A 12,414-nucleotide genomic window follows, 5' to 3' on the forward strand; every position below is an offset into this window, starting at 1 on the left:
TTCCTCTGTGGTTCTAGGTTCTTTTGGCTGGTCTGCTAGTTAAATGTACATGAGACAGGTTAACAAGAGGAAATAACCAAATTTATTACATGCATATGCACAGGAAACCGATAGAGCCAGAGGGTCCAGACAAAGGTAGAATGAGGAAGGTGTGACCTTGTCAGCTAGGAGCCAGAGCTTCGGAGAGGAGCGTGTTGCGGGACCAAGAGAAGAGCAGTGTTCAGTGATGAGAAGATCATCACCCTCTTGTTGACAAGAGAGACCTGGTTCTTCTTGCTGGCTCATGTAAAGAATTACATATCAGCAAATCTAGTAGTATGTAATCTGTTTATTAGTGGCCTGTTCCCATGGAAGAGAACATGACTGGGTAGAGTAGGGGGTAAAAGAAAAAGTTTCAGAGCAAAGCAGGGTGAGAAAAGCAAGAGAGGCTGAAGACCAGGGTGGCAAGCCCCTGGGCAGTCTGAGACCAGGTGGCCAGAGGCAAGAGAGAGAGAGAGAGAGAGTCAGTCAGTCCTTTGTTCTCAGGACTTACATAGTTGGTGGGATAGGAGGGGAAAGTTACATATTGATTAACAGGTAAATGTGGCACCAGCTTTCCTGGGGAAATGTGACTACCCAAACTGAGGGATATGTGGGGGTCTGTCAGCCCAAATCCTTATCTTGCTCCAGACCCAATTTGGTCATCTCGTTGTAAAACAAATACGTGACAGGAGGCAGTTAATTAAAATTGGGGCACTTTCCAAAGTTATTTACGGGCTCTTTCTATAAGCATCAGGGACTCCCTCATAAAACAGATAGTGACCAGAGGTAGGCAATTAACCAAAGTTGTTTTATGGGCTCCTGCTTTGGACACTGGGGACCCTCTCCCACATCCAGGCCTTGGGATGAAAACACAGTTTCAAGGCTTTCTTTCCCAGATAGTGGAAATGCTACATAGAATTTCAAGGACTTCCCTTGTTTCTTGGTAGCATAATGTTTCTTGTGATGTTAGAACACCTGGCAATATTATCAGACTAGTCTCAGGACTAATGAGTTAGCGTGTGAGACTTGTCTCCTTCCTCCTCTCTGCCTCAGTGTACTATTTATTCTACCTAATTGGTAAAAGGCATTTCCTGGCAATCAGGGTGCTAAATGCTGGCCAGTAACAGTATTGCAGTCTCAGAGTTCTTCCTATGCTGTCTCCCTCCTCAATCTGGGGGCTCAAACTCAGGTATTTCTGGTGATGACTTATATGGGCAAGGAAGGCCCGACTTAAACTCTTTGGGGGAGAAGTGTCTGCAGAGTCTGTGGGGCCTCCAGCACCCTCATCTTGAATAGGTGTCGAGTCTGAATGCTTTGTCCTTTGTCCTGTCCTTGTTTCCTTTCTGTGTAGCGCATCCCCTTCTACCTCACCTTTAGGAGAAGCACGCTGCTGGCCTGGTGATGCTCGGTCCTGGACTTATCTGGACTCATCTGAGAAGTCTCCCTCCTGGTTCGCCTCTGAGGGCTGTTTCCTCCTAAGGTGGCGTTGGAAGCTGGCAGCCAGAGATAGGATTCTTCTGAATTTCCTTTCCTCCTGCAGGGAAGATGGGTGTTATCTTTAAGATGTTTTTCTTCTGGTTTTAGTTTTCAGAAGTTTATTATGATGCACCTTGGCATGAATTTCTTTGGATTATTGGCTTGGGTTTTACTCTCCTTGAATCTGTGGCTTTATGTCTCTTTCTTGAATTATGAAGACTTGAGCCATTTTTTCTTTGGGTGCTTTTCCAGCCCACCTGCTCTTTCCTTCCAGGATTCTCCTTACACGATTTTACTCTTTTATTGCAGTGTCAGGTGTACCTCAGGCTCTTTGTTTAAGGTTCCATCCGTGTTCTCTCTGTTGTTAGATTGGACAGTTTCCCTTCCTGTCTTTCAGTTGGCTGGTCCTTTTCTCTCTCCCGTCCATTCTGCTGTTGAGCATGCCCCGAGCCCTTTGTTTCGTCCAGGCAGCCTCAGAGATTTTTGTGGTTCTGTTCCAGACCACCACCATGAAGCAAACATCCCAATGAAGTGAGTCATACTTTTTTTGGTTTCCCAGTTCATATAAGTTATGTTTACACTATACCAAGATCTATTAAGTGCCACGAAATTGTCAACAAAAAACAGTGGTCGTGCATACATTAATTTAAAAATACCTTATGTATTTTTACACCTGGCCAGTGTAGCACAGTTTGTTGGAGCATTGTTCTGTAACTGAAAGGTTGCCGGTTTGATTCCTGGTCAGGGCATAAACCTAGGTTTGATCTCAAGCCTGGGTGCATACAGACACCCTGAGGGCAACCAGTTGATGTTTCTCTCTCACACTGATGTTTCTCTCTCCCCCAAACCCCCGTAGAAGCAATGAAAAAATGTACTTGTGTGAGGATAAAAAAAATACCTTATTGCTAAAAATTGCTAACCATCATCTGAGCTTTCAGTGAATCATACATAGTGTTTTTGCTGGTGGAGGATCTTGGCATAGATATTTATGACTGCTAACTGATAAGGGTGGTGGCTGCTGAAAGTTTTGGGTGCCTGTAGAAATTTCTTTTTTTTTTTTTTTCATTGAATATTACATTAGTTTTAGGTATGTAATGTAATAAACTTAGTGAGAATGTCAACAGCTTAAAAAAGAACCAGTCAGAAATGAAGGCTACACTAACTGGAATGAAGAATATAATCTACAGGGAATCAACAGTAGAGTAGATAAAGCCAAGAATCAAATCAGCTATTTGGAATACAAAGAAGCAAAAAACACCCTCCCTTACTGGAAGATTCTATTGTAAAAACTGGCAAGATTTAGAAAGCAAAAGCATGTTACATATCCCCAGTCACCACCGAAGATGTGCAGATGTCCAGTGTGCTGTCTTCTGGGCCTCACCATTGTGTCTGTGGCTCGCTGGGTGTCCAGAGCTGTTGGTGGGCTGTCGTTGGGCAACTGGAGGGCCGCTGCCCAGACACCTGCGCTGGCACTCTGGCTGGCTTCCCACTGGTTTGTGAGTGTCCTCCTCCTATGTCTTTGCAGATACCACCAAGGGTCAAAGCAGGAAAAAGACCTTATATCTCTTTTGATAGCACATGCTGCCTACTTTTTCTTGGGACTCTGCAGAGCCAGATGCCCACCCCATGCAGGCCCAGGCCCAGATTCCTCTCATATTTTGCTTATGAAAGGTGGGGACTGTCCAGGAGGGGAAAACCTCCTTTTCTCTACTTTCTTAGGTTCAGAGTCCAGCGCCCTGCAAACTGACAAGAGAGACTCCCAGGAGACAACTACTGATTTTACCTGCCTCACAAATGAAATGAAAGTCCCAGACAGCAGTCAGAGATTATTCACCATTTTCATGGAGAAATGACAAGACAAAGGAAAAGGATTTTGAGCCTCAAGGAGCAGAGTTGTGGGCAGGGAAATATCCTGGGGCACTGATGGAAGATAAGGGTTATTCAGTAGTTTGCTATGCTGACCTGGGTTAATGAGAGTCTCCAGTTCTGCCTGGTAATCCAGGGTCAGTCTGCCCTTCCAGGTAGGAATGGGGATTGGGATCCCTGGATAAAGGAAAATTCAGACAAGGAAGGGAGGATGAGATGACTTTTTCTAGGTCTCTTCCTAGAAGCATAGCCACGTGGGGACCCCTTCAAATGCAGCATTCAGGCTGCACCCCAGACCAACACAGACAGAATGTGTACTTTTGCCCATATTTCCAAGTGAGTCATAGGTACATAGAATTTGAAAAGCCCTGTTTCAAACTCCCAATTTCAACTGTGGTGAGGTCGTCAGTGACGTGGGCTATGAAAGGTTCACAAAGAGAAAAAATGTGTAGAGAATAAAGTTTCTATTCACTGTCCAAGAAAAAAGAGGGACATGGTGTGGAGAGATAACAACAGCATTGAGGGGTGGGGGCTTTGAGTTTTTACTGGATTGTAATTGGATTAAAAAATGTGAGGGGGTGGTTGCTGTTGTTTTGTCCCTTGGGATAACTCCGAGGCTGCAGTTAGTTCCAAAGTTATCTTCCTCCTGTGGCTGTAGGGAGCGATTAGTTCTGTTCTTGCTTCGAGCAGTTCCCTTTCCTGGGGACAAGCTTAGAAGACAAACATTGTTTAACAAGGTCATAGGCCTGCTAGGCTAATGGTACCACAATAGCAAATGGGGCTGGCTTTGTCTTTTGACACTGTAGACTTTTTTTTTTTTTGCACTTTATTGTTTCTCAATTATCAAGTAGACATTTTTGAAATATTCTACTTATTTATTTTTAACTTTTTCTTTGGAATTTATTTCAAGCCTGGGGAAGTTACAAGTAACTAGTACAGAGCCCTGTCTGGTGTGGCTCAGTGGATTGAGCACCAGCCTGGAAACCAAAGGGTCACAGGTTCTATTCCCAGTCAGGGCACAGGCCTGGGTTGCAGACCACATCCCCAGTAGAGGGCACACAAGAGGCTACCACACATTGATGTTTCCCTCTTTTCTCTCCCTTCCCCTCTCTCTAAAAGTAAATAAACAAAATATTTCTTAAAACAAGACTAGTACAGAGATTTCCAAATAACCTTCACTGTAATTTCCCTATATTTGTTCTCTCCCCCTTTCCCTATCTGTCTCACCTCCTGTCCCTACACACCTTTTTTTCCTGAATTTTTAGAGAGTGAGGTGCAGGCTTTGTGCCCCACTATCTATTAAGACAGAGGTATATTTTCTAAAAGCTAGGACAGTTGCTTACTTAACCACAATACAGCAGGTTCTCGAATAACATAGCTTTCGTGTCCTTTCATTACAGCGTTAAGGAGGGAAAAAGCCATTTCCTGGCTGGGGACAGGGCCACTTGCTGTCTGTGTCAAGTTGGCCGTTCTCCCCACGTCTGTGTGGGCTTCCTCTGGGGTCTCCAGTTTCCTCCCTTGTCCCAAAGACATGCACAAGGGCCACTGGTGTGCCTCCCTCGTTTGGTCTGAGTGTGGGTGTGGGCGGCTGTGAGTGCCTGAAACAGAAGGGCATCCCCGTTCAGGCCAGGTCCCGCCTGTGCCCTGAGCCGCCCAGCAAGGCTCCTGCCCCCACGACCCTGAAGAGGAATCAGCACGTGGGAAAGTTGTCTTACATGTTCGTACTAATCTTAAATGTCTGTCAGCTCACGTTTATTTCAAGGTTTAATGGGAGAAGTGTTTTGGGTCTTCATTTAGAATTTTGGTGATGTTTTTGTGACTAGAAATATGCTTTAGGAACTTGGTCTAGTTTATATCAGTCAGCCTCTGATCAAATTGGTTTCCTTATTTGTTTTGCGTAAAGTAGTCGTTTACAAGAACCTATCGTTAGCGTTAAATGGGGACTTACTGTGCGTTTGTCACACTCTGGAAATGCAACATTTAAACAATACGTTCCAGGCTGTGCTCTCATTTTGTTGTCCTGGCTCCCGTGTTTCCTCCTTGGGTTTCTTTCCCTTTTTGCTATGGCACCAGTAACTCTGGAGAGTAAGGCTGGACTGCAGTCAGGTTTAACTCACTGAGGTTCAGGTCCCACATTTCGGCAGGAGTGCCAGGCTGGTTGTGTCCTTCCCAGGGTGGCATCGAGGTAGTGTGCCCCATACGGCTCCTGTCAACATTGTTTCATTTTGCCTTTTGTTAGGTTTTATTTATTTTTAGAGAGGGGAAGGGAGGGAATAACAGGGAGAGAAACATTAATGTGTGGTTGCCTCTTGCACACCCCGCACTGGGGATCTGACCCGAAACCCAGGCATGTGCCCTGACTGGGAATCAAACCGGCAACCCTTTGATTCTCAGGCTGGCACTCAGTCCCCTGAGCCACACCAGCCAGGGCAACATTGTTTTATTTTATTAACAATTTTTATTTATTGATTTAAGACAGGTGGGAGAGAAAGACAGACTGATGTCAGTCTGTTGTTTTACATATTTATGCATTCTTTGGTTGATTCATGTATGTGCCCAGACCAGACATTGAATCCACAACCTTGGCTTATCTGGACAACTCTGTACCCAGCTGTACCCTACCTGGCCAGGGCGGCATTGTTTTTAATCTTCACCAAAATGATGAATGAAAATGGTGTCTACAGTTTTCGAACTGGAACAGATTTTGAACTGTGAGTTATATATAACTCACCTGTTTAAATGCAAAATGTAGAGGGTTTTTCAAAAGTATCTACACTGAGTACCAGTACCCCAATCAAGATACAGAGCATCCCCAACACCCCGAATTTCTCTTGTTTCCCTTGCAGTGAAGCCGGGCTCTCGTGCCCAGGCCAACACTGACCTCCTTTTTGCTTCAGTATTTTCACTCTTGCCGAGTTTCATGTAAATAGAGTCACGTGGGTCACCACATCTTGGGTCAGGCTTCTCTTACTCAGCCCAGTGATTTAAGCATCCTTCTCTCTGTGTGTTTCAGCGGTTTCTTCCTTTTCATTGCTGAATAGTACTCTACTGCACAACCCCGTCACAGGTGGGTTACCCACTGACCGACTGGTGATAAGTATTGGCTTCACTGTAATTTTTGTCTGCTGTGAATGAAGTGCCTGTGAATATTCACATGTAAGTCTTTCTGTGGACGAATGTTTTCATCTCAGAGGTAGGGGACTCCGGTGGAGGCTGTCGTAGGGCCAGCCGGCATGTGGCTGTGGCCGTTGTGCATAGTGTTCACCACTCACTGTGTCGCAGGCACACCATATCTTCACCACCCTTTGGTGTTGTCATTTTTTTTTACAAAAGCACATTCTGGTTATTGAGGGGAAATAATGTAATTGCGGTTTAATTTAGCATTCCCTGTTGACTAATGAAGTTGAGCATCTTTCCGTCTGCTGTGGGTCATTTATGTGTCGTTTGGGAAGTGTCCACATGCTTTGCCTTTTTACTGGGTTGTCTTAACTGTATTTTAAGAGCTTTTAAAAGTATATTGTGGATAGAAGTCCTGTGTCAGATGTGTGTACTGGGAATATTTTCTTCCATTCTGTGGCTCACCTTTTCATTGTGTTCATGATGTTTTTTTAAAGATTAAACATTTTTAACTTTAATGAGGTCCAGTTTATTGATTTTGTTTAATCATTTATGCTTTCTGTGTCCTAACAAATCTTTGTCTACCTCAAGTTCACAAAGAATTTTTTCCTGGAAGGTTTATGGTTGTAGAAGTTATTTTTTGCGTATGATACAAGGTATGGGGTTCCTTTCTCTTCCCTGGCCCTGTGTTGGATTTGCTTGTTTGTTGCCATTCACTGACAAGATTTCCTTTTGCCTTTTGAATTCCTCAGCACCCTTGTCAAAAATCAGTTGTCCACACGTGTCTGGGAATTTGGGCCCAACCTCAATTAAGCTTTGTTTTTATTCTTTACTCCAATATCACTGTAATGGTAGTGTGTTTTGAGGCTGGTTACTGTGAGTTCTCCAGCTTTTAAAATTCTTTGGGCTGCTTCTAAGTGCTTTGCTTGTCCATATACACTTTAGAATCTTCCTGAAGTTTTTGCTCGGGATTGCATTGAATCTACAGCACATGGTGGGCCATATTGACATCTTGTTAAATCCTTCATTTCTTTGTTCTCAGTGTTCATTTGAGGAACATGTTTTATAAACATTTTTCTTAAGAATTCCATGGTTTTTTATGCTATTATAAATGGTCTGTTTTTAAAATGTATTTCATCTAGTTGTTTATATAGAAACAATGAAATACAATTGGTTTTTGTTACATTGACTTTCTATCCAGAAACTTTGTTAATTTTACTTATTACTACAGTAGCTTTTCTGAAGACTCCAGAGGATTTTCTGATTGGGTTGTGGGAATATTAGCTTCTAGGTCAAAGTGTTTAAAGTGTTTCCAATACATATTTATGTGTAATGACAAGATGATTGTTGAAATTTCATCACCTTTCTTTTTTAATCTTTATCAAAGCAATGATTGATAATAGTATTTTAGCCCTGACCAAGGGCGGCTCAGGGTCACTGGGCCGATTCCCAGTCTGGGTACATGCCTGGGTTTCAGGTTTGGTCCATCCCAGTTGGGCACTTGTGAGAGGCAACCAATTGATGATTCTCTTGCACATTGATGTGTTTCTCTCCCTCTCTTTCTTCCTCCCATCCTCTCTCTCTAAAAATGAATAAATAAAATCTAAACAAAGAGAATTAGTGTTTTATATTCATATTTTTATGTACTAATGAATGTGAGCTTTTCATATATTTTAATACTTGCTTTCTTGCTCTCCTTTTTTCATTGACATGGAAGGTTCTTCCACATGTTTTAAGGGCTCTGTGTATCTTAGCCCTCCCTCTCCACCTCTCATGAGTGTGTGTCTGTTCTCTGTGTCATTGGCCTTCCAGTCTCCCTCGTGCTGTTTCATTACTGTCGGCATTTATAATTTTTGTGTGAACATCTGCCCGTTGCTCTTCTTGTGATCCATCTCTATTAATCTCTGATAGCCATTTTTTCCTTTTGATGTATTAGGGTTTTTATTTTTGTAATAGTTGTGAACAAGAATCAGAATCTAGTTTTATTTCTGAACATTCAACCAACTATATCAGATAAAAGTCATCTCTCTTTCCAATGGTTACTAGCGCTGTATTTTTTCTTGTAGATTAAACTTTTATGTATACCAAATTTGGTTTCTGGACTTTTACTTTTCTTTTGTGTTGGTATATTTTTGTTCCAAAACCACATTTTTGATTTTGCAGCTTTTTAATCAAAATTGTCACCATCCTAATTTGGTAAACACTTTCTTGCAGTTTGTCCTATCTTGCTAATATTGCTGAATAATGAGGTATATCTACAATTTAAAACAAGCTGGTTAAAAAATAGGAAAAGCAACCCATTAGAAAATAGAAAAATGAGCAAGGACTATGAACAAGGGTCTCAAAGAAGAAAAAAGCCCATTGGCTAATGAACCCATAAAGGGATTTTCATGGAGGGAAGGGCAGTTCCAGGACTGTGGGACCCTCACTGCATTCCCGCTGAGGAGCCAGAATCTTCGACCTTGGACAGCCCCAGTGCTGGTGGAGGCATGTTTCCTGTCAGTGGGCACATTTCCCCAGTGGTCAGTGACTCTCCTGCCCTAGAACCACACTGGCACATGTGGGGAGACAGACGAGAGTTCACTGAACCGTTGCTGGCAACAGCAAAGGACAGCCGGCCGCAAGCTACCATGGTAGGAAAGTGATAGGCATCTAGTAGAAACCATACTTTCGTATTTAGATGTTTTTCCAGGCAAGCCATGTGCAGGAGGATGCTCTCTTATGGTGCTGGGGAGTACAGTGAGCGCAACTGGCCAGCCGCACGAGCCCAGGGGCCAGCAGCCCGTTCTTTGCAGTGTGGTGTCACATGCATTTCCAACTTAGGATGTTTTCAACTTATGATGGTTTATTGGGATATAAAACCCTATCCGGGTCGAGGAACATCTGTACTGGGAAAAACCTAAACATTATGGACAAAAGAATGGGTAAAATCACCACACTGAAATCCTACACATCAGTTTAGGTCAGTGAACTGGACCTACGTAGATGTATGTGAATAAACCTTAACCAGAAGTTCAGCATTTCAAAACATGAAACAGTGCTTTGATGGCGTTTCAAGCTCTATTCAGAAGTAACTGGAGTTTAAAAGACATGCACTGAATAGAAACACCAAACCCAGTCAGCAGCCTCCCTCTGGGAGGGTCTGGAGGTGGGGCTTCAGGCAAGGGAAACTCAGAGATCAGCCACAGCATCTGCAACCCACCCACCTTGTCCTTCCAAAGAAAACCAAAAGCAAAGACTAACCTGTTTACAGTTTTTGTATCTTAGAGATGGGCACATGAGTATTTGGTTTCAGTTAGGGTGAGTCTGCAGACACTGGAGAAAGGCGTAAAGAAGAAGCCTGACGCATGATTCTGCTAGTGTGTTCTTCGTTCTTTCACGCACACTCTTGCCTGCACAATCATCCCTGATGATTTCCTTAGGAAATGTCCTGGAATTGGAATTACTGAGTCACAGGGTGTACTTGTTACTTTCTCCCAAAATTACTTAGAAACTTCCTCAAGGACCCAGGGGAGCATTACACTTAATCTCTTTTTTTTTTCTGAAGGGAAGCATATGACTGCTGTCATATAAACATGAAACTATTGGATTTCACTTGTATACCTGATGATTGACATTTAAGGACCCAATTTATGTTTAGCAAGATTCCTAAGGCCCACTAGAGAGCTTTCACCCAGCAATACCCAATCCTGACTTCTTGTCATAGTCACCTGTAAGGGTCTTCATAATTTTTTTCCTTGAAAAGGTAATACTATGTCATAGTTCAAAAGACACTAAATGGTCTTATTGAACCCATGTTGAATTATTCTAATGTAGAGCAGTTTCTAGGCTATTTTGACTGACAGTTCTTTGTCACATGGGGCTGCAAAAGACACAGACACTTATTGGGGTAATGTATTGTGATACCTGCAAGTCCCCAGTAACCTGGGGGATGAGTAACATGCCCACCATCCTATATGAGAGACGGGGAACGTGACAAGTAGGTGAGCCAGGAACTCGGTGGCTCTATTTGAAGTCTATTTGACTCTGTGCCCGTTGTGCCCATTGTTCTGCTGTCTGCTGTCTCCGGGTGAATGTGGGAAAACCTGTGCGTGTGGGGGAGGAGGCCAAGGCACCAGGGGACATCCCCTGAAACTGTCCTTTCCCAACCCTATCTCCCCGCGTACACACCTGATCCCAGCCCCAGCACAGCCATCCAGTAAGTGGTGATGGTCTAGAGCAGCGACTTTCAACCTTTTCCACCTCAGGGCACACATGTATACTAATTACTAAATTCTGTGGCACACCAAAAATATATTTTCTACTGATCTGACCAAAAAAAAACAAGTACATTTTTCATTCATTCATTCATACCAGATGACTATTATTGTGTTGGCTGTTGTCATTTTTTTATTTGACAGTCTGAGGGAAAAGAGGTCAGTGCAGCTGACTTAGGTAGTTCATGTTTTAAAAATTCATATGGCGCACTGGTTGAAAGTCATTGGTCTAGAGTTGGGCAGATAAGAGGACATGTATGTACAGTATTATGAACTTTTTTATTTTTTAGACAGATTTATTATACAATACTATATGGGTTGTACTTTTCCCCTAAAATTTTATTTTGAAGTCCTTTCTAATGGACTGTATAAAGGAATTATTTTTTTATAACCCAAAATGGTATTTTATTTTAAAGGCTTTGTCATTGCAGAAGGTAGGTCCCTTGTTAAGCCAATATCCAGGGACGTATTTGCAGACAGGTCCTCTACCCATATGTTAGTGAGTGGCACACAGTCACTGACATGCTCAGTGGAGGTACACTGTATGCTTGTTCTTCTGGTATTTGACAGTGTGAACAGAAATGTCTGCTCAACCAGGAGTTCTCCATCCTTCACATCTTCCTTCTCCCAAATATTCTTTCAGATAATTAAGGTTCCAGATTAATTTTTCAGTGACATCTTTTGTTGTCATCGATCTGTTGTCACATTAATATTTATAGGAGGTTTGAGATCCTAATACTTCATGCTTCAATGGGCAAAGATCTGTGTTTTCATTTTGTAAGGGACTTCTTTATTTTTAGGATTTCCTGGTATTGTATGGGTATCCTACCATTCTTTAAATTAAGGTTCATTTGACACATTCCCTTGGTGGGTGACTCGAAGTGTCAGAGAAGCCTCCCAGCTGTACCTAACCCCAGGTCCCACTGGGAAGCTGCTGGCCAGTCTGTGTGTTGGGCAGCCCAGGGCACTTTGTGCATAGGTGCTTTCCATGTGACACACACTCGGAGGGCTTCCTCAGTGCAGAGGCCCACGTTCCTTCCCACAGGAGTGCTCCGCCTGGTAGGGTGTCCTGGGCTTAGTCACCACTCTGATGATAGGCAGAGAGAGCTCATCTTTGGCCTCTATTATCTATGATCATCAGTGCTGCTGGGAAGGGGCTTGTACAGACAAACTCTAAAAATGGAGCATCGCCTTGCCAGCAGGGTGCCCAGGTGGCATGATGGCCACAGCCCTCGAGGCAGGCCTGGGACTGTGCGCATGTGTGCTGCCGGCACTGAGCAGCAGAGCCTTTTTCGGCACACCTCTGGCCACTGGTGAGTCCTCTCAGTTCAGATTTGGCCAAACTCGGTAGGAACAAGGTGGATCCCAGGCGAGACCCAGAGAGCAGCCCTCTGCGAGCTTCCTATCATGCGCACATCACAGGGGTGTGTGTGCCCTCAGTCCCAGCTTGTCCCTGGACTGAGGCATCCATGTTCTCCTGTGATTTCAGAAGCGGGTATCACCTTTTGAGGACATGATCTTCTGCTTCTCGGAAGAGGACTGGTCCCTTCTAGATCCTGCTCAGACTGGCTTCTATGGGGAGTTCATCATCGGAGAGGACTATGGGGTTTCGCTGCCTCAAAGTAAGACGTCCTTCGGCCCTCTCCTGAGACCAGGGACATGGAGGGCCTGCATCTGA

The 12,414-nt window shown here is 43.7% G+C and overlaps 1 protein-coding gene across 2 annotated transcripts in view; it reads left to right on the forward strand.

Moving 5' to 3' along the window:
* ZNF496 (zinc finger protein 496) overlaps positions 1-12,414 on the forward strand; it is a 37,087-nt gene that overhangs the window by 14,690 nt on the left and 9,983 nt on the right. For both annotated transcript variants that reach the window (XM_028534379.2, XM_036032771.1), the window contains one exon: positions 12,226-12,358. In XM_028534379.2, the coding sequence (XP_028390180.1) occupies positions 12,226-12,358 (133 nt within the window). The remainder of the gene's footprint in view (positions 1-12,225; positions 12,359-12,414) is intronic.

Source organism: Phyllostomus discolor, chromosome 8 (genome assembly GCF_004126475.2).
Source record: "Phyllostomus discolor isolate MPI-MPIP mPhyDis1 chromosome 8, mPhyDis1.pri.v3, whole genome shotgun sequence".
Classification (NCBI taxonomy): domain Eukaryota; kingdom Metazoa; phylum Chordata; class Mammalia; order Chiroptera; family Phyllostomidae; genus Phyllostomus; species Phyllostomus discolor.